Source organism: Desmodus rotundus, chromosome 7 (genome assembly GCF_022682495.2).
Source record: "Desmodus rotundus isolate HL8 chromosome 7, HLdesRot8A.1, whole genome shotgun sequence".
NCBI classification, from domain to species: domain Eukaryota; kingdom Metazoa; phylum Chordata; class Mammalia; order Chiroptera; family Phyllostomidae; genus Desmodus; species Desmodus rotundus.
In genome coordinates this window covers 77,830,450-77,853,399 of record NC_071393.1, presented here as the reverse complement: position 1 = coordinate 77,853,399, position 22,950 = coordinate 77,830,450, and the positions used below count along the sequence as shown (strand labels likewise).

Here is a 22,950-nt window from a genome sequence, read left to right as displayed (position 1 = left end):
GGCAGCAAAGGGTAATTCTACAGCAAGCTGTTACAGCCTGCCTTAAATTGCTAAATTAGGCCCTCAACAATTTCAAGCAGTTAAGTAAAGAGCGGGCTTGAGGCAAACGCAGAGGTGGTTTTGATGGAATGGTTGGTGCAGGCCTCTATAGACAAGGAATGTAATCTGGCACTGACAGCTGAGCTATAGCTGCGAGCCAGAAGGCAGCGAGAGGGTCAGCTGCACTGCGCATGCCCAGGAGGCAGTTGGATTCAGGTGACCAGAAAAATTGCCAGGCTAAAGATGGCGGCGGCGAAGTGGCCCGGAAGTGGTGCCGCTGGCGGCAGCCGCAACGCTGAAGACATGGAGCGGGTTCTACCTATGTTGCTGCTGCCGGTCCCCGCCGAGGCAACTGGGCGGCTGGGAACCTGGGCGCAGTTGCACAGAGAGCAGGAGGTTCTGGGGAGCCTGACCGCTGCAGGCAGCCTCCAAGTGCTTTCTTTGGCGCCAGGCAGCCGGGGCGGGGGTGGCTTCTCCCTAGATGGCCCCTTCCGGCAGTAAGTGCTGCGGGAGGGCTGGGCTGTGTGGGGGGCGGGGGGTTCCGGAGCCCTAGCTCGGCTGGCCCCATGCCCCCTCCCAGGCCTGGCGGTGGCGGGTGACAGCCGAGGAAACGCCTCAGCGGTTAGCCCAGTTCTGCCTGGGACCTTTCCCGCTTTAGTGCATTTCTGCACCCTCGCTCCCCAGTTCCGGGTGGGCGGAGCAGGCAAAGCCGGAATGGGTCTCAGCTGGGACGCTGATTCTTTTATTCATTAACGACGCTCCATCAGTCGTCATTGTACTCTGCACCTTGCGCATTTTCTTCTTTCAGTTAAATCGTTAAAGATACCAGCTGGGGATCGTGTTTAATTGGGATGAGCCTGATAACTTTTTTCTTGCCCCTGAAACATGGCGAGTTCCTTAACAAATGGGCTCTCCTCCCATTCTTCTTCAAGGACAGAGAGCCTAGTTGGTATACTCATGTATTCACTCAACAAATATTTATTATGCGCTTACTGTTATCTAGGAGGAATGCCTAAAAGTTGAATAAGACAGTTCTTACATGTGAGGCTTGTGTGATTTAGGAATGCAAGGGGAAAAAGCCCATAATTACAATCATATTTACTTTCCATTTTTGTAACTCTTGGTTTAGGACTTAGTTTTTACATCAAGTTCGGTAGTGCCCTCTGAGTCTGACTGGGCTCTTTTTATAATAGAAAATGTTTTGGAAACTATCAGCTCTTTAAGACTGAGTAGCCAGGAGGTGCCTTACCTTGGAATCTCCAGGCTCTACAACAGTGTCTGACAGTAGAGATGCGTTTGGTAAATCAGTGAATGCTTTAAAATCTCTTCTGTGTTTGTCTTGTTTATTCCTGGTCTCTAGTTGCTAGAAAGAGGAAACTCTCCTTAGGGGAAGTAGGCGTATTGAACAGTATTAAGTACCCTGTGAACAGAGGGTTGCAGAGTCAAAAGTAGAATGCTTTAGATGTTTGAGAACTTAACAGAAGATAAGACATACATACATGAATTGATGGGTCATTCCTAAGTTACTACATGCAATTAATAGGAGAGGGTGGATCAAAAAAAGCTTTTTAATTTGAATTGTATTGAATTTTAATTCAATTAAAATATTTCATAGGGTAAAAATAAGGTCGGGGGTTTACATCCTACTTTTCTTTAAGTATATGTAGTCCTTTTTATATTGTTGAAATCACTCTACATTCTATATTTTCTTATTTTCATTGAAAGTTGTGTTTTTCTGTGATAATACAGTCCATGTGCTAATGATGTTAATAGTGCCACAGTATCCTGCCTTTTAAATGTATCTTAATTTGTTGAACATTTTCCATACTCAACATTTATATTAAGGAGGTAGTATGAGAGAGGTGACATCTTTTTAACTGGCTGCCTTCCAGTGGCATGGAGGTCTTATGTACTGTGTGAGTTCCCCCAAATTTGTATATTGAAACCTTAACCACCCATGTGACTGTATTTGGAGATAGAGCCCTTAAGGAAGTAATTAAGGTTAAATGAAGTGAGAAGGGTGGGGTGCGAATTCTGTAGCACTGGTTTTTTAATAAGAGGAGGGAGAGACACTAGATCTCTCTCTCCAAGCACACAGAGTAAAAGCCACATGAGGACAGAGGAAGAAGTGGTCGTCTGCTAGCCAGGAAGAGCTGCCTCACCAGAAACCACTCTGTGGGCACCTTGATCTTAGACTTGTAGCGTCCAGAACTGTGATAAATATGTGTTGTAAAGCAAAAAAAAATTTATGTTGTTTTCCAAATTTTCAGGTAAACAATCAGGAATTGGGTGTTAATGAAAAAAATCATTAGTCTAGGCATAAAGATAGAAATATATAATGTATTAATCTTCTTCTCTAGTAAGTACATAAGAGTACCACATCCAATTTTTCTAGATATAAAACTTACTACCTCTGTAGGAAAAAAAAAAGCTTTTTTAAGAAGATGAAACTTGATCAGTGTGGTAGCCTCATTTCATTCCATTGCACTGTTTTCAAAATTGGGACTTTCTTATTTTTTTAAATGTAATTTGATTATTTAACTTGAAGCTATAGTATCATTAGTCTTTTTCTATCCTTGTTAGCCAGTGTTGTTATACTGACGTTACACTGCTGTAAAAATTCTGTAACTGTGCTGTCCAGCATGGTAGCCATTAGCCACACGTGACTTAAAATTTTAAATTCATTTCCTCAGTTTCATTACTCACATTTCAAGTGCTTGGTAGTCACATGTCACATGTGGCCGTTGGCTACTGCACTGAACAGTGCTGATATATAGATCACTTCCATCAACACAGTGAGAGTTCTGCTGGACAGAATTGTACCATAACATACTATTTTGGAGTCCTAAGGTCAGGTAATACAAATAATCACTTCCTTTTTAAAAGTTTTTGAAATCATTTAAGTTACCCAAACCTATTTTGTTCATTGTGAGCACCACCTCAAAAAATATATATGTATACTTTGTTGTTGAAACTTGCCCTTAATTATGATAGTTCTTTTCAATATATCACCAGTCGGTATTCAGGATGAAGAAATTAAAGCAGCCATCATTTCTTGCCCCATGCCTCCTTTTCACCACCCACTTTTATATTCTTGTGTTGGTGTGAATGAGCTGAGGGAAGAAGTAGGAAAGGGAAGAGGGAAGAGGCAGGAAATCCTAGAAGAGTTTACATTCTCTTACTTTTTTTAAGTTACTTTTTTTTTTTGAAGATTTTATTTGTTTATTTTTAGAGAAAGGGGAGAAGAAAGAGAGAGCGACATCAATGTGTGGTTGCCTCTCATGCGCCCCCAACTTGGGGACCTGGCTCACAAGCCTTTGGTTCAGAGGTCGGCACTCAATACACTGAGCCACACTAGCCAGGGCCATTGTCTTAAATTTGATGTAGAATTAATGCTACCAGGTGAACTAAAGAACTGTACTCATTCTGCCTTTCCAATCTCACCATTGTGGGTGAATATTATTATAGATATAGACTATAAAAAATAATCTAAACTTTTTCCTTAGATTTGTGTGGGAGGATTCTCATAACAGCAGCATACCAACAGAGCGGCCCAGGCTGCTTGCTCTTAGTGAAAATTATGAACTGCTCATCTATGAATTTAATTTGAAAGATGGAAGATGTGATGGAACCATTTTGTGTAGCTATAGTGAGGAGACATTACAAAAGCTTATTGAAGATCAAAATATCAGTAAGTATTAACAGGTGGTCTTTTAGTGTATTTAAATTTGTACATTACTATGTAATTTTGTGTATTTCAGGAAAGGTTCTTACATCTGTAAAATCATGGGAGGTCTGCCTTGTCCAATACTAGCCACTTGGGTTCTTGAGCACTTGAAATGTGGTTAATATGAATTAAGATGTCCTTTAAGTATAAAATACATGCCAGATTTTAAAGACTTAGTACAAAAAAAGTAAAATCTGTCATTAATAGGTTTTTGTATTATATGTTGAAATAATTTGGATATAATGAGGTAAATAATATATATTAAAAGTAGTTTCACCTTTTTCAATGCAGCTACTATTAAAAATTTTTAAATTACGTGTCATTTGCATTTGTGGTTGACATTATATTTCTAGTGGGTAGGAGTGATCTAGAGTGGTTACAGAGCTATTGACTATGTCTCATTCTGAGGGCTGCAGGGAGCAGAAACCAAGGCACTTGGGCTTCTATTTTTAAGGCAGTAGTATGTTTGCCACCCTTGATTTTAAGGTTCCTTATTTTTCATTTTTAAATTTTTTTTTAGATTTTATATTTATTTTTAGAGAGAGTGGAAGGGAGGGAGAAAGGGAGAGAAATATCAATGTGTGGTTGCCTCTTGCGCACCCCCTACTGGGGACCTGGCGCACAACCCAGAAGTGTGCCCTGACTGGGAATCGAACTGGGGACACTTTGGTTCACAGCCCTGCACTCAGTCCACTGAGCCACACCAACCAGGGCCTTCTTCTTCATTTTTTAAAAAAGGTCTGTGATTGTTCTTGTGGGGTCCCATGGGTAAATAGGCTTTCTGAATGTTCTTCTGGTGTGCTGTCAGACTGGCCATAACAGAAGGAACAGAGACAGTGTAGACCGTCTTTATTCATCCCCTTAACCTGCCTTCCGATGACCATTTGCTTAGGTGGGTATAAATAATAACTGCCTAGAGTTCACTTAGTTAAGTGCTGTTTCTTTTTTGTTTTACCTGTTTTTGTTATATTTACAAAATCAAATTTACCCATTGTAACATTGTGACCAATGAGTTTCAAATGATGGTCTTTTGTTTCATAGGTATTTCCTTATTATCTTTGAGAATTCTTTCATTTCACAATAACACATCATTTTTGTTCATCAACAAATGCATCGTCCTACATATCATGTTTCCTGAAGAAGATGCTGAGATTAGAGTACTCAACTGTTTCACTTTACCCTTGCCTGCGCAGGCAGTGGGCAGTATTATTGACACGCAGCTCTGCAGAGGAATTCTTTTTGTTTTGAGTGGTTTAGGCTGGATCTGTATCCTTGGTGGTAAAAATGTTGATATGCAGGGGAGGAGGATACCTAGAAAGATGAATCTTTTTAGGCTTTTAGTTTTAAGGAACTGGGTGTAGGTATTTGGTTACTTTTTCAGTAAAACTTTTCAGGGAAAAAGATCTTCATGAAATTAAAATTAATTTATTGATACATATTCCATTCAGATATTTTCCAGTGTATACATGGTTTTTCATGGTCATAGTCATCTTGTCCAGCTTATTTGTGTTCTTTTTAAATTGTGTATGCTCTGCATTACCCATTTTTTCAAATATGCTTGTTCCAGGAAAGATTTAGATGACTGCTTATGGTATGATACGTCCACCTCATTGAGTGATGATTCCATCCTATTAGTGAATCATATGGTTTGCCTAACCACTTTTATTTATTTTTTTGAAAATATGGTTTTTGTGTTGTTGTTTTTTTTCTCTCTAGCAGATCCTTGGTCATCAGCAAAATTATTTCGAAGGCTTGAAAAATGACCTGTTATGTGATTTTGGAACTTTCATTTCTGAATTAAAGGAATATATATATATTTTAATTTTAGATATATTAGCCTATATTAAAACTTTATTTTGGTAAAAATGTCAAATTATTGGATTAACTTCATTTTTGTTGCCAGGTTACAGGTTACAGAACTGTGCTGTCCAACACAGCACTAAGAAATTGGCTAGCATGACTGAGGAACTAAATTCTTTATTTTATTTAATTACTTTAGATTTAGAAGCTGATATTCAGTTCAGCTATTGGAAAACTTTATGTATGTTTCAAATGTAAATATTATAAAGTCTAAATACAGTCAGGTATTTTCCACGAAAATTCAGTGTCCAAATTGAGATATGCTGTAAGTATAAAATACCAGGTTTTGAACACTTATATGAAAAAAAAATGATGTAAAATACCTCAACTTTTTTTTTTCTGATTACATGTTGAAATGATATTTTGGATATATTGAACTAAGTAAAATTTATTAAAATTAGGTTCACAGATTTCTTTTTACTTTTTAAATAAGTCTACTAGAAAATTTTCAATGATGAAAGTGGTTCATATTACATTTCTCTCGGACAGCGTCATTGTAGAACACTAGTGGAAAGTATTACCAGTGTCTCATGGCCCGGCACAGAGTGGGTATTCAGCGAGTATTGTTTAATGAACACTCTGTCGGGTCACCAACTTCATCGCCATCTGGTACTATGAAGGGGGCAGCCTCAGTGTCCTTCAGTTATTGCACCCGCAGGGCTGGAGCAGCGAAGTCTATAGCTCTATCCATCCTGTGGTTTAAATGGTTAGGCATACTTAAGACTGTCATTTTCTTTAACTCTAACTCAAAGACATTTTTGACGTTGTGCATGGTACACATGTAGCTCACGTGGATTTAGCACCTCACCAAGAAGATACGTGTAATGAGCAGCAGCAGGAGTCAGCCAGGATTTCTTCCTTCACTTCGCTGAAAGTGTCTCAAGACCTAGATGTTGCAGTGATTATCAGCTCCTCCAACTCTGCGATTGCTCTTAACTTAAATTTGTATTTCAGGTATGTAGATTGCTGCAATCTCTAGTTTGAAGTAAATAATTTGAGCCATAAAAGGTTAAAAAGTGTATTTGTTAGCTTTTTCTTTATACTGGTTTATTTCTTCTATTCATTTAGGTCATGTTTTAGCTACTATATAGTGAGGTTGTTCCTGTGTAATAATGTGTGCAAATGACCACTGGTTACCTTTTTATTTCTGGATGTATATCAAAATGTTGATTTTGATTTATATATGTTGTTATATATATGGCTTATGTCATCCTATAAGTGGAAAAGTTATCCAGCACAATTTTAAAAGGCATTGGCTTTTTTAAAAAAAAAATTATTTATTTATTTTTAGATAGAGGGGGAGGGAGGGGGAAAGAGAGGTAGAGAAACATCAGTTGGTTGCCTCTTGCACACCCCAAACTGGTGGCCCAGCCTGCAACCCAGGCATGTGTCCTGACTGGGAATCGAACCATTGACCTTTCAATTCCCAGGCTGGCACTGAATCCACTGAGCCATACCAGCCAGGGCAAGCCATTGGCTATTACACATTGTTCATCTTTTGCATCACATTAGAGTAAAAGAGAAATGGTATTTATCCTGTGATAGGATTCTTATGTGGCTCAGTGTCCTGGCTTCCTTGGGGATTACTTATCTCTTAAAGGAGTTTGACAAGATATAGTAAGCTAACTTTATTCAGCTGAGGATTTCCCCAGGTGTTTTCCTTGGAGAGTTCACACTTTTGACTGTCTAAATATATTAGTAAAAATTGAGTGCTTATTTATGTTGCTTTTCGATTCAGATAGTATTCTAGTTGCTTATGATTCTATAATGTTTGGGGGGTGGTGTGCATGCTCACACACACACACCCCGTAGCCTATACATTGCAACTTGGTTATCTAGAAGTTGGCCAGTCCACATTTAGGACTTTTAGTGTTTAGGGCCATTCGAAACCACTTGCATTTTTCATCCTTAGTATGAATGAGATAAACAAATCCATGTAATTAGAATGCATTTTGATGGGTTTTATTGCTTATTGGATCGCCAAAAAAATGATAACTTCATCTTTACATTCTACCAGAACTTCTCATCACTGTGACTTTTCTTTCTTTCTTTTTTTTTTTTTGGTTTTAATCTTTGAGTAGGGGTGATTAGCAGTGTTCTCAGATTGTGTGCTTGTTGCTTGTTCATCAGTAGGCTATTTTTACTGACTAAAACATACCTATATGTGTAGTAACCCTTAATCATCAGTGAAAACAATTTGACAGGAGGAAGAAAAACCCACTCAGCCACTCTGATCTTTGAGTGTAGGGTTGTATTCCTTTGAGACACTGAGCAGACTCTGAAGAGGGCACCAGGCACATTCCTTTGAATAAATTTCATTGAACTCAGCCATGTAACATCAGCCAAAGAAGAGCTACTGTTCTGTTCCCTGCATTAAATTTAGGGATCTGCCCTGTCCAGCTAAATGAGTAATCTCTTTTCATTAATTATTTACAAAATGTGCTTTAATTAGTATAACTTCTTTGCAGGTGACTGTGTGTTTTATTTTGTATGTGTGCTCTGAAATCTGTGTCTCTGTCTTTCCTGCTTCATGGTTCTAGCGCTTTGTTCTCCTGATACAGAATGTCAATCCCTCCTTTTCATTTTATCAGTCCTCTTCATCTTTGATACCCACTGCTTTCATGAAGCCCTTTCTTACTAAAAATCCCTTCCTCTTGTAATTTCATACCCATTTTATAATTTTTTCTTCTTTGAACTTTTGTAGCACTTCTGCTTTGAACTACCACTTAGCACTTAATTGTATAGTGTTGTGTTATTTCCCCAATTTTTTCATGTTTCTGATAGAGCTTGGAAGCTCCTCAAGTACCCAAATTCATGCTTTTTTCTCTAAGTTTATTGTTAATGACTTTTCTTCCAGTTTATCTTAGCTGTCTACTCTCATAGTCATACCCTGGGGTTGGCCATCATTTAAAACTGCTCTTCCCTCAAATCATTGTTCTACACATCTCACTCACTGACCACAATTTCCTAAATTTTCCAGCTTGCTTATTCATTCAAGTACTCCCACTTCTCCTGTTATCTGACCTCACTGGAATTTCCAGTTCGTGGACCTTTCGCTCTCCAGCCCCATCCTGTCTTGACTTCCCTGTTTTTCCAGCATAGGTTCTATGACCCAGTATTTCAGTTACTTTCTTGGATGCACTCTGAACTCTTGCTCCTGCCATAGCACTTGTTCTGACGATTATGTTTTTACTCTGCCTTCTGAGTTTCTGCACCCAAGCAACTAAGCACTTGTATGAAAATTACAAAGAAAAATTGATACTATTGTAAGTTCACATTCATGACCTTCAACTGGTCTCTCAATAGTACCTGGAAATTTTACAATGACTTTTTTTTCTTGAGCCCACTGTTTACAACAGTGTTTCAAAGCCTCCATTTTCCTCAAACCTCTATTCACCTCTTTACCCCCAGCTCTTCTTGGGTGACTTTGCCTCCTGCTTTATAAAGGAATAGAACTCATATAATGGGAGCTCCTTTGGTTTCTCACATTATATTACAAACCCACTTTCCTTCACCCATCTTCTCTGTCTTTCCTCCTATTACAATGGAGGGATTTCCCACTTTCTAGGACAACCCATCCTAGTGTGTGCTCTGTCCTCAGGGATCACTTTCCATTTCCTCTCTTTCCTGTATTTCCAGCCTCTTGAGTGTTAGATCCACATCCAGTTAATCAGCAGGTCCTAGCCATTCTATCTTCATAAATGTTTCTTGAATCTGTCCACCTTTCTTAACTCCTCTACCATCACTCTGATCCATGCCACTGTCATCACTTAATCTGAACTCGCTTAGCAGCCTTGTAGTTGGTCCTCGCATGTCTGTTCTTATCCCCTCAAATCCATCTTCTGTAGAGTAACCAGAGTGATGTTAAAATCTTTATCTTATAAGAGGTATAGCCAGGTATTAACATCTGGGGACAGGGTATAGACCTTCTCCATGTATCATCTTGTTGCACTGTCACCCTGCCTCCTTTAACTTCTTTTCATCATCTCCTTGACAAAGCTATATCAACATATTACCTTCAAATTGTTGAAAGGGTTGATAGTTAATAATTTAACTAAGTGCTCAGGGTTTAAATGCCTTCCTTTCTTCCCCTAGCTACTCGTCAGCATCTGATCATGTCACTTCCCTTATCTAGCTTCCTTTTCCCCTCCCCAAGAAAAAAACTAAAAATCCTTAATAACCCATAAACCCAGAACCATCTGTCCTGCCAAATTCTCCAGCTTCATCTCACACCACCTTGCTTTTTCACTATGCTTTAGCCACCCTAGCCGCCTTTGTGTTTCTCAAACATGACAGCCCTCTCTTTGCATGTACTCTCCCACATGCATACCTTTGTCTTCCTAGTTTTTATGCATTTCTCCTGTTTCAGCTTAAATCTTTGTAGTGTCGATACAATGAGTGCTTAAAAACCTTTAAGGACACACCACCCTGGTTCACATTCAGCTCCACTGTTTCTCTGAGCCTTGTTTTCCATATCTATAAAATGGGAGTATATTCTTTCTTAGGGTTGTTGAAAGGCTTAAATAAGATAATTTATGTAAAGTTTTTATCATAACATCTGCAACATAGTAGACAGCAAATTTTCTTGTATCTTTGTAAAGCTAACTGCCCTTAAGGGTCAACTCTTTAAAAATTCAGATGTAATTGACATATAACATCATTTTAGTTTCAGATGTACAACATAATGACTTCATATATGCATGTACAGTGGAATGATCAACACGGTAAATCTAGTTAACATCCATCACCATACATGGTTACGGATGGGTTAAACTCTTAAAACTGACTTTATCATTCTGCTGTAAGCAATGGAGATAAGAAGGAGTCCTGTTCAAGGAAACCTACTGTCTGTACTCTTCTCTGTGACACACCCACCTCTCACCTCCCAATTTTTAATTGGAGCAGTAGTAACACAGGTTTAGACTTGATCTCCATTTTTGACTGTGCCTATTGTTTTTAAATGTAGGCAACACCCAGGACACCTACTTCATGAAAAAATTCTGGAAGATGTTCCTATTGAAGGCCCTAAGGGGATAGACGAAGATGATCCTGTTAATTCTGACTACAACATGAAACTGACCAAGTTTTCCTTCCAAGTTGATAGGTACAGAAACGTTTTTGGATTTTATTATTTTCTTTTTTTTTGTCATGTTCACTCCATACCTTTTCACTAAAGGTATTTAGTGAAAAGTGTCTGTCTCTGTAAAGGTATTTACAGAGATAGACAATTGTTTTTTAAAGTACAGCTTGTTCCTTGTTGAGTGTTTTACTTAGTACCTTTCCCTTGTAACAGCTGTGAGTTCTATCCTGTCTTCCAGGTCTTGGAAAGCTCAGCTCTTATCACTGAATGAAACCATAAACAGCTCCAAACTGGAGGTTTCCCATTATGCTCCATGGTTCCAGGATATTTTGCATCTGGAGTCCCCTGAATCTAATAACCACTGCACCAGAGTACCAGTTTGGGCCTTCATTCCACAGGACATAATGCGCAGTCAGTGTAATTTTTCACAGAAAGTTCATGCCAAGACCAGTGACCCAGGGAGAGCATGGAAAAGAATGTCCATCGGTGAACAAGAGGAATCCATCGAGCTTAGATGTGTGTCCGTGACAGGATTCACTGCGCTGTTTACTTGGGCAGTGGAAAGGACAGGCTGCACCATTGTCCTCTGGGATTTGGAGACGGAGGGCACGCAGTGCTTTTGCCTGGGCAAAAAGTGTATTCCAATAGACAATAGTGGAGACCCGCAACTGTGCCTTGCTTTGACCGGTGAGAATGTCTTGCATCAGGTTGTCCGTTGCTGAGAGGGCATGTGCTTTCTCTTAATGTGTTTTACTTTTGCTGCCCTGTGGTGTTAGTGCCTACTTTGTTTTTGTTTTTTGTTTTTTGTTTTAAGATTTTATTTATTTTTTGATTTTTAGGGAGAAGGGAGGGAGAAAGAGGAGAGAAACATCAATGAGTGAGATGAATATCAATTGGTTGCCTCTTCCACACCCCAAGTAGGGACCTGGCCCACAACTCAAGCATGTGCCTTGACTGGGAATCAAACCAGTGACCTTTTGGTTCACAGTCTGGTGCTCAACCCACTGAGTCACACCAGCCAGGGCAGGGCCTGCTCTGTTTTCTAAGTGATAATCTTTTGTAGAGGAAATTTGGCATTACTCTTGGGAAGGTTTTCTCATGATTTCTGCTGAGGTAAATGCTAAGATTCTAAGTCAGAGAAAGTTTAAGAGTAATAAAGCTTGGTTTTTACACGGGGAGTATTCACTTGACTTACGTCGATACAAGCACAGGTTACAAGCTAGCTGCTCATGGGCCATGTATGAACTGCTGATTTATTTTGTTTGGCTTATACTATCTACACTTTTAAAAAAGATTTTATTGTAAACATATAACATTAGAGGACTTCACACAAAATCTGGATTTCCAACTGTTCCTGAAAAATTACAAGATATGGCAAACACTGGACCTTTATTCCTGCAGAGTAATTTATGGGTTGGAGCTGAATTTCAGCTCTCTTAGATGAACCATGTTCTTTCCAGTTAGCTTTCTCTTGCATGTCTTTCACCTGCCTGGCCCCTGTAGGCATTTGGGTTTGATATTTCAGATACACATTCATTCCGTAACCTCCTACAAAGCTACTGGGTGTTACAATTGCACGAACCATGTGTCTCAGTACCCCACTTTTGGTGATCATGTATTTCTGTGTGTCAAGATCATGCTATTAATTGTTTTACTTTAGTAAACCAGAAATGTAACATCTCTTTAAATAGTTAAAAATTCCAGGTATTGATTGTACAAGATAATACAAAATAGAAAAGTGAAATTTAGTGATATTTAGTAGACTGCGTTGTTCTTACTAGAATTTGCCTTATGGTCAGCATTTTAAAAATAGAATACTTTAAAAACATTAAAAAATCATGATGAATTAATTAAGGTCATAATAGTACCTGGTATCCAATAAACTTATTTTTAATTATAGTGCAGAAGTATTGGATAATTAGATATTAATTCCTGGCCTGGCTGGGTAGCTCAGTTGGTCAGAGCGTCATCCTGATACACCAAGGTTGTGGGTTCAATCTCTGGTCAGGGCACATAAAAGAAAGCAACCAATGAATGCATAAATAAGTAGAACAACAAATTGATGTGTCTCTCTTTTTCTCTCCCTTCTTCCTCCCATAATCTCTCTCTAAAATCAATAAATAAAAAGTTTTTAAAAAAATTAATTTGGGGAGAGGGGTTTACAGGAACTACTATAAAGGACACATGACCAAAATCAAGGGGGAGGGTGGAGGCAGGGGAGGGAGGTGGGTTCAGCTGGCGTGAGGTGGAGGGATGGGGAGAAAATGCAGACAACTGTCATTGAATAACAATAAAAATTAAAAAAATTAATTGCTGTCATAATTCTAAAACCCAAATTGTACTAATTTATTAAAGTTAACTTTTTCTTTTTTTTTTTTCCCTTGTAGAAAATGGACTCTCTCTGATTTTGTTTGGTTTGACTCAAGAGGAGTTTTTAAATAGACTAATGATCCACGGGAGTGCCAGCACTGTGGACTCTCTTTGCCATCTCAATGGTTGGGGAAGGTGCTCAATACCCATACATGCACTAGAGGTAACAGAATTAAATGTCCATAGAGCTTTGTTTGATTATTTTTTTGTCATATACTCTTATTGACTGAAGATTTGGGAAAATTCATTTAACCTAGCAGCAAGAAGAACTATAGTCTTTATCCACCTGTTTGCTTATTTCTGGTTATTTCATCACCCTAACTCTGCTTAGCAGTTTATACTTTTTGGCTTTAAAAGATATAATAAACACTATTTAAGGAAGCAAAAGTTACAAGAAAGGGAGGCAACAATGAGCTGATGAGACTAAATGAATGGAAGCAAGCTACGGAAAGCTTGAACAAGAGTGATCTTTTATTCCTTCCTGGTAGTCCTTACTCCTCTAAGTCAGTTACAGACACAGCATCACTTGAATTTATATAGCATTTTCTAGTTCACAAATACTCTTTTTATATTTATTATCTAATTTTGTCCTAAAATAACCACATGGGATGGGTTGGGTAGTTTTTCATTTCATCTTTCAGATGAAAACCCTTAGGCTCAGAATGGTTGAATGAGTGGCCCATAGCCATGCTAATGAAGGCAAGAGCTAGAATCAAAGTCAGGGTACTTTCTGCTATACCACACAGCTGCTGAGGTCAAAAAGTGGAAGTTAATACAAAAAATAATGACAGTTTTATTGAGATATAATTCACGAAACATAAAATTCACTCAGCTAAAATATAGAATTCAGCAGTTTTTAGTATATTCAGAGTTGTGCAGCCACCACCACGGTCTAATTCTGGAACACTTTCATCACCACCCCCCCCAAAAAAACTACCTGTTAGCAGTCACTTCCTGTTCCTTGAGGACTCCTAATTCCCAAGCACAAATCTTTCTGTCTCTAGGTTTGCTTTTTCTGTACACTTCATATAAATTGTAATTTTAAAATATGGGGATTTTTGTGCCTGGCTTCTTTGACTTAGCATGTTTTCTAGGTTCATCCACGTGGTAGTATGTTTCAGTACTTCATTCTTTTCTATGGCTGAATAATACTTCATTATATGAATCAGTTGATAGATACTTACGTTGTTTCAACTTTCTGGCTACTATAAGTAATCCTGCTGTGAATGGTTTTGTGTCACCATATGTTTTCATGTCTCCTGGATAAACAACTAGCAGTGGAATGACTGGGTTGTTTAACTTTTTGAAGAGCCACCAAACTATTTTTGACAGCAGTTGCACTATTTTACATTCCCACCAGCAATATATGAGGGTTTCAATAGCTCCACATCCTTGTCAATACTTACTGTTTACCTTTTGTATTATAGCCATCCTAGTGGTTGTCAAATCAAAATGAAGTGGTGTTTCATTGTGATGCTGATTTGCATTTTGCTAATGACTAATGATGTTGAATATGTTTTCATATGCTTATTGACCTTTGGAGAAATGTCTGTCTAAATCCTTTGTCCATTTTTAAATTCAGTTCTTTGTATTTATTGTTGAATTCTGAGAGTTCTTTATATGCCCTGGATACTAGACTTTTAAGAGTTATAAAATTTGTAAATATTTTCTCCTATTCTGTGTATTTTCTTTTCATCTTCTTGACGGTACTCTTTGAAATACAAGTTTTTCATTTTGATGAAGTCAGGTTTTTTTTTTTTTATCACTTGTGGTTTTGGTGTCATATCTATGAAACCATTGCCTAATCTGAGATTTGCTCTTATAAGAGTTTTATAGTTTTAACTCTTACATTTTAGGTCTGTGATGCATTTTAATTAACTTTTTGTATATGGTATGAGGAATGGATCCAACTTCATTCTTTTGCATGTGGATATTCAGTTGTTCCAGCATCCATATGTTGAAAAACTTACTTTTATATACTGCAAAATGTCATTGTAGAAGACTTGAGTAATAGCAGGAAAAATAAAATTTGGCACCTATGGATCTATTATCCAGAAGTAATGATGTATACTATTAAGATTATTTGTTTATACTTTTTCCCCTAAATATTAATGTTAATATCAGGTGTTATCTCAAAATCTTATTATCAACCCTATAGGTAAGTTATGACTATTACCCCCATTTCATAGATGCGGGAACACAGAAATGTTAGGAAATCTAATTCAGATATACATGGACAGTACGTGATAGTGGCAGGATTTAAACCCAAGCAGTGTGAATGCAGAGCCTCTGCCCTTACACAATGTAGGTGCGTGTGTGTGAGTTTAATTAGGACTTTATGGAATATATAGCATTGTTTTGCCCCCCACACATACAAACAAATGAATATATATAAGTGATAACACAATAATAAAACAAATACCTTTGTACCCACCATGCAGGCAAGAACTAGATTATCAGGAATATTTTGAATGTGTGCTCCTCCCCATCCTATTTCCTTACCTCACTCAGCTTCAAAGTTAAGTGCCATTCTGAAAATTTTAACCATTCCCTTTCTTTTATTTATTTTACTCCATATAAATGTATCTTCAAATAATGATACTTAGTTTTGGCTATTGTTGAATTTTGTGTAAAGTGGAATCACTGTGTATATTCTTTTGGGATCTACTTTTTTCTTTCACTCAACTCAATATTTTTGTGATTTATTCACGTTCTTTCATATAACTGCAATTCATTCAGTTTCACCCCTGTGTAGTATCTTATTGTATAAATATGTATTTACTCAACTTCAGCTTGTTCCCAGTTGTTTGCTGTTATAAACAATGTTGCTATAAACAGTTTCTTATGCATCTTCTGTAGTACTGTGCAAGAGTTTCTTCATGGTGGTAGTAGAATTGCTGGGTCATAGGGCATGTGCATCTTTAACTTCATTAGATAGTACTATAGTTTTCCAAAGTTGTTTTATCAGCTTGTACTCTCACCAGCAACATAGGTGAGTTCTCATTGTTATATGTCTTTGCCAACAGTTGGCATATTCAGATTTTAAAAGTTTTTGCAACACACGGGTGGAAGTCATATGGTTCTTGACTTTTCCCACCTGACTTATTTTGCTTAGCAGGATATTCTCAAGGTCCATTCATGTTGTCACAAATGGCAGTACTTCATCTTTTCTTATGAGTGAATAGTATTCCATTGTATATATGTACCACATATACTTTATCTAATATCTATCAAAACACAATGAGCCTTGGCTGGTGTGGCTCAATAGATTGAGTGACGGCCTGCAAAACAAAGGGTCACTGGTTCCATTTCCAGTCAGGGCACATGCCTGGGTTGCAAGCAAGGTCCCCAGTAGGGGACGCTTGAGAAGCAACCACACATTGATGTTTCTCTTCCTCTCTCCCCCTCACTTTTCCTCTCTCTAAAAATAAATAAATAAAATCTAAATAAATAAATAAATAAAAATTTTAAAAGCTTTAAAATCTTAAAACACTTTGAAACCTATATAATTCTATTAACCAATGTCACTCCAATAAATTTAATAAAAATTTTTAATATTTTGCCTGTCTTATGGTATGATGGGTTTTAATTTGCATTTCCCTGATTACAGTTCTGCATCTATATACATTCATATTGTATTTATATAAACATAAATATTATGTTGGAATTTGGATTTCTTTGGTAAAGTGACTGTTTAAGCCTTTTACTCTCTTAGGGTGTTTAAATATTCTCTGTAGAGAGGTTTCTCAAGATACTTAGTCAGAAATGGGAGTCTGTTTTTAGCCTGCTTTTCAGTTAACTTTATACATACTACTTTAACATTTTAATTCATATAGACTATAACTTAATTGTGAGATACTTGATCCACAAGTACCTAACATTGAATTGCTTTAGAATTACAGAACAGGAGAGCTAGAAGGGTATTCTAATCTCACCTTCTGTTTCTACTGAAACAGAAGCTGATGTTCAGAAAGGTTACAGAGACTTGCCCAGGTTGCATAATTAGTCGTTGTCAGAATCCTCACTAGAACCCAGGTATTCCTGCAAGGTAAAGGTAACCTTGCACCTTCAGTCTCAGCTCATTAAATTCTGAAGTTGGAAGAAAAAAAATTGTAACCTGATTTTTTTCCTGTTGTAATTTTTTTCTGATTTTCTCCCATTTCAGGCCGGGATAGAAAATCGTCAGCTGGACACAGTAAATTTCTTCTTGAAGAGCAAGGAAAATCTTTTGAATCCATCCCCAAAATCTTCTCTACCTGATCAGTTTGATCAGTTTCCATCCCATTTATATTTAAGAAGTAAGTAAAATAGAGATGTCTACATTTGTGGTTATTGTTTTATCTTTTTATCACTTTCCAATTATTGTTGTGCTTTCTGATGGTTTATTTACTTACCAAAACTCAATCATGAGATTTTATTTACTTTGTGAAAACTTGAGTCGTAAGAATCTAAAAATGTTCTTATTCTAAGTGAGGTGTTTATTGTTCATATCCTGTACTGTGCTGTGTTTTTAGAATGCAAGGAAGAGATGATCTTTCAAATTGAAGAGGTTTTTATTCAAAAGAAAATAAAATTCATTTGCACAATTGCCTGCCCTTGTAACTGTCAGAGATGTACAGCGACAGCACAGCTGGCTGAGTTATGGATTGGGACTCGTTATGAGAGTTTTCAGCCTGACTCATCTGTTGCATTAGCAACACTTTTTCAAGAATTTGGCTTTCATTTTTAATAAACAGGAAAGCTAGCTCTTATTCTTGGACGAGGTAGCCGTACAGATCCTCTCCTCAGAAGCATAGAGTAGAAGTGAAGTGTATTTTCCCCCTGTACATAAGGTTTATAATCTTACAGTTTTTCTTACTTGATGATACGTTACAGACATCTTTCTTGTTAATAAAAGATATGCTTATTATTTATGGGATTAGTGAACATTTGGTTCTGTCCAAAACATTCATGGAGACATTCGGTTAATGCAAAAGGTCCTCAAAATTTAGTCATGCCCAAAATATCCACAGAGTCATTTGGTCCACAGTCAAAGGTCCTGGAAGTTTGGTGCTGTCAACGACCTCAGTGAGCATATTGGTCTGTGCCCAGGGTCCTTGACATTTGATCCTGTCAGAATGTCCATGCTTAGGAAACATCCCTGGGTTTAAACAGCCCATAGCATTTGTTCGTACTTTTGGTTTACAGGATTATTACATAAAAATACTATCGTGGTTTATTGGTCCAATAATTGTGTTGTGGCTTTATTGCCAATAATAACCCTTGCTTCCATAGCCCAGCTGGTCATGGCACCTGGTGTTAAGGTAGATGAGTTGGCACAGACCAAATGTCTTTGTGGACATTTTAGTCAGGAAGTTTATGGGAACATAGAATTTCATTAAATGGGTTTACCCAACCAAAATTTACCATAATTTACCCAACCAAACTTTATTAGACATTAGGATTGATTCAATTTTTACTGTTACTTTCGGTGTGCTATAAATGCTGTGTGTGTAATGTTTCCCATATGTACAGTTAATTACTCGGGATAAAGTTTTAGATGTGGAATTTCCGTGTCAGTGAGGCACATATTTTATATTCTTAAATGTTTTGATAAATTGTTCTTCAGAAACATTTTACCAGTTTGTACTCTAGTTATATGAAGAAAATGACAACCTGCTTTTTCCATCGATGTAGAATTAGTTCTCACTGAGAATGTGGATTAGAAATTTTCTTTTTTAAAAACATTCTATTTTCATGAACGCAAACAAGTATGATTTCAGGGAGTGGGGGTGAGTGGAGGTAGAAGAGGGTATGGTAGGATAAACGATAATCGAAAAATGAAAAAAACTTTAAAAAATTCTCTCTTATTTTGAATGTAGAGTTTCATCCCCTCCCTTTTGAATTGCTAACATTTTTATGCTCCATTTTTTTAATCTGCTCAAATTTATAGAAAACAGCCTAGCTCGTAGTGGTGAGTGGGGCTCTACCAGCGATTATATGGTCATTATTTTACTACTGCTTCTTGGTGGTCTGTAATTTCTCATGAGTTCACACTCACCTGCATTGCTCTGCCCCAAAAGGGAGGGGGAATGAGTCTGGAAATAAGAAGCATGGGAATAGCTTTACTTGCTCTCCCAGAGGAAGACCCTTGTTTCCCATGCTTGTCACTCACACAGATACAATCCTAGAGCTGATGCTGAGATAAACAGGAATATTTCATTAGGGCCTGCAACTGGCAAATGAAGGATTCAGGGGCTCATACTCCTTGCTTTTACCTGAATGTTTAAGAGAATGGTTTTGGAATCAGACAGGCTTAAGTTAGAATTTTGGCTCTGCCACTTCCTTTCCAAATTAGCTTAGGCAAGTTATTCTCTCTTAACCTCAGTTTCCTCATCCATGGAAAGGTTGGGGCTATAACACCTACATCTCAGATTGTTGAAAGGAATAAATGAGATAGCATTTATAAAACATCACGTACAATACTTATGATACAGCAAAATGATAGTTAATAGTAATACTAGTAAATAATGACTAGTAGTAAGTAGAATTGCTAAAGTCTGCAGGTAATAAGACTTTAAAAGTTTTGTGAGCTTTCTGAGAATAAGAAATTGGTCCTTGTTTTATGTCTTAAAATATTGCCACATGATATATTTTTTAAAGATTTATTTATTTTTATAGAGAGGGAAAGCGGGGGAGAGGGAGAGAAACATTTACTTATGTGTGGGAGAAACATCGATCAGTTGCCTCTCATACACCCCCCAACTGGAGGCCTGGCCCACAACCCAGGAATGTGCCCTGATTGGGAATCAATCGAGCAGCCTTTCAGCGCCCATCCCACCGATCCACACCAGTCAGGGTGCAACATAGTATTTTGGGATATGTTCATTTTATTGGGAGTATCCTGGTGTTCTTTATGTTAATTTCTTTGGTTCTTTCTCAGATGTGGAAGAGCTTACACCAGCATTGGATTTACTTTGCTCAGCGATTAGAGAAAGTGATTCTGAAACCCAAAGCAAAAACTTCTCAGAACAATTGCTTAATCTTACACTGTCCTTCCTTAACAAGCAAATAAGAGAGCTTTTTATTCACAATGAAGGTAAGAATAGCAGCAAGGAAAGGTGCAACTGTCCTATTCCTGTGTCAGAACAGAGATATAAGTGGGCCTATTGCAAGAGAGCGTGTAAGCCAGTGGGGTGCCATTTGCTAAAGTTGGTAAAATCTGTGTGTAACTGAGTGAGTGAAATGAAAGTTGGCAGAAAGGCCTAATCATTGTGAGGTTATATTAAATCACAGAGCTACTTGTAAGTGGGAAAAAGCTCAGATATTTTTCTTTAAAATTTTGAAAACACTGAGTTTGAATTTTGACATTTTCTAGATTTATAATTCTAACAATTTGTGATATATTCTCTTTCCCTTTCTATACACACATTTTTTTATGTGTATATGAAATTGGTATGTTGGTGTTCTCCATAGAGTTAGATGAATATCTACAGAAAGGAGTGAACATTTTGACCAGCTATATTAATGAACTTCGAACCTTCATGATAAAGTTTCCTTGGAAGCTAAAAGATGCTATAGATGAATATGATGTAAATGAAAATGTCCCCAAAGTAAAGGAGAGCAATGTATGGGAGAAACTCAGCATTGAGGTAAATAAGAGTAATTATCACTTCTTTTATTTGCCAGATTCAGAGGATCTGAGAAAACAATAGAAGAAACCGAATTTAGACTCCATGCACTCTGATTAAGACACTTTGGCAAGGGTTTTAGGTTTTGTATATTTGGAGGTCTCTGGGCAGAATTTCAAATTTATGTTTTCAAGCTTTGTTTATTTAATTCAGAACACAGATTGGCTCCCTCTTAGTGCCACATCTGCCCACTGGGATCCAGTGACAAACACCCACCCCCAGACTCATGAACAGCACTCCCTCAGCAACGCTCCCTGAGTGGCTAGGGCCTGGCACTTTGGACTTCAGCATTCTGCCTGATCTTCAAATTGCTGCTGGTGATTCAGTCTTAGAAAACTTCTATTGTATGACATCATCACCTGGAAATATGCTTAATTTTAGTCCTGTCCCTATTCTAGTTAAGGTATTTTGCCAGTTAAATTTTCTGTGCTTATCTGCTGGACTAGGGACTGGAAAATCCCTCCATCCACATGCAGAATATTGGCATTGGAAGGACAAAGGCCGAAATAGCTTAACCCAGCTGATCAGTATCAACAGGGAGTGAAAGTGATAAGGTTGAGAGACTGCCAGTTTCAAAGGACTGCTGTTCTTGGGGTAGAGACATAGGAAAGTACCTGATAATAATTGCTTTTTCTATATCTCTTATTCATTCTCTAGCCAAAAGTTGCTTGATTTTTTTTTCTACTTTGTTGGGCTTCTCTTTTCTAGTCTCCTTTGCAGATTTTACCTCCTCTTCTTTCCTCCCATTCCCCTCTTTAATGTCTTCCAAGCTCCATCCATGGTCCTCTGCTCTTTTTACTCAAAATCACTGATTTTTAATTTGGGGGAAGGTTATAGTTTACTTTGATGAAAACTTAGACTCTTTCTCCAAAAACATACATGTGAATGTATGCATGTGCACATACACACAACTTTGCACGTGGCTTAATAGGATTTACAGACCCCTCTAAAGCCACTGGTTAAGATGCCTCCTTTCTATTCTCTCTTGGGTTTAGGTTTTCAGTTTATGGTTGATTTCTTCTTACTTAGATTATTGCAATAACCTAATGCCTCACTATCTTGGGCTTGAATCCCTTTCAGTCCCTTCTGCACAGTGCTGCCTGAATATTCTTCTGTGTGTATTTGTGTGTGTATTATATATACATATATAAAAGCATGCTGTGTGTATTATATATACATATATAAAAGCATGAGGTGTGTATTTTATATATATATATGTATTTTATATATATATATAAAAGCATGCAGTGAGATATGCACACACATATATATCACATCGCACGCTTTCAAGATCCTTCAGTGCTCCACGTAAGTTCGAGGATAAAATCCATCTCTCACACACAACGCCCTTCATGATAAGAGTCTATGCTTTGCTTTCAAGTCTTATCTGCTCTTCTCCCCAGCTTTTTTCTCCTGCTATATTGAGTAATTTGGAGTTCCCTGAAGACTTGATGCTGTTTCTTGCCTTTATGCCTCTGCATGTAATTTTCTCTCTTTTTGGAACTCTTGTCTTCTTTTCTCAATATATGGAACACTTAACTTGTCTTAAAACTTTTACCTCAGCAGTCATCTCCACAAGGAAGCCTTTTCTTTGTTGTCACTCCTCTTCTTTAGGTACTCCTCTTCGGACCCTCCTCTCTAGCACCCTGGGATATCTGTGTCCTCTCTTGTATCATGCAGTACTATAATCAGTACTTTATTTGTGTGTCTTCCACTAGTCTAAAAGCTCCTGGGCAGCAGGGTCTGTGTTTCAGCCAACTTTACATCCCCTGTGCAAACCCCCAAATCTAGTAGTAGATTTTCAATAAAAGTCCTACATTAGATGCTTGATAAACATGTAAGTCCATGCCAATAATCATAATAAGGAAATAAAAAGGAACTTAAAAAGCACGTGTTTTTCTTCCTTTTCCTAGGAAGTTATTGCTAATGCCATTTTAAACAACAAAATACCTGAGGCACAAACTTTCTTCAGGATTAATAGTCATTCTGCTCAAAGACTCGAAGAGCTGATTAGAATAGGCCTAGATTTGGTCTTTGACAATTTGAAAAAGAAAAATGTAAAGGAAGCCTCTGAACTTTTGCAGAATATGGTGAGTGACATAATCTATCTGATCTTAAAGTTTGCTAAAGCAGCAGAAGATCTCTATATACTTAATACAATTTCTGGTTGATATAAGAATTGATTTGTGACTACCCTTGTCATT

The 22,950-nt window shown here is 37.6% G+C and overlaps 1 protein-coding gene across 4 annotated transcripts in view; it reads left to right on the top strand.

Moving 5' to 3' along the window:
- The first annotated feature begins 261 nt into the window (after nt 1-261).
- The window catches only part of SPG11 (SPG11 vesicle trafficking associated, spatacsin), a 95,231-nt gene continuing 72,542 nt past the window's right edge, over nt 262-22,950 (top strand). For 2 of the 4 annotated variants that reach the window (XM_024567763.3, XM_045201656.3), the window contains exons 1-11: nt 262-536; nt 3,546-3,730; nt 4,808-5,032; nt 6,379-6,580; nt 10,593-10,730; nt 10,945-11,393; nt 13,094-13,239; nt 17,242-17,374; nt 19,999-20,154; nt 20,532-20,707; nt 22,660-22,836. In XM_024567763.3, the coding sequence (XP_024423531.2) occupies nt 283-536; nt 3,546-3,730; nt 4,808-5,032; nt 6,379-6,580; nt 10,593-10,730; nt 10,945-11,393; nt 13,094-13,239; nt 17,242-17,374; nt 19,999-20,154; nt 20,532-20,707; nt 22,660-22,836 (2,241 nt within the window). In that variant the 5' untranslated portion in view covers nt 262-282. The remainder of the gene's footprint in view (nt 537-3,545; nt 3,731-4,807; nt 5,033-6,378; nt 6,581-10,592; nt 10,731-10,944; nt 11,394-13,093; nt 13,240-17,241; nt 17,375-19,998; nt 20,155-20,531; nt 20,708-22,659; nt 22,837-22,950) is intronic. The other 2 variants (XM_045201657.3, XM_045201658.2) reach the window with 2 other exon arrangements.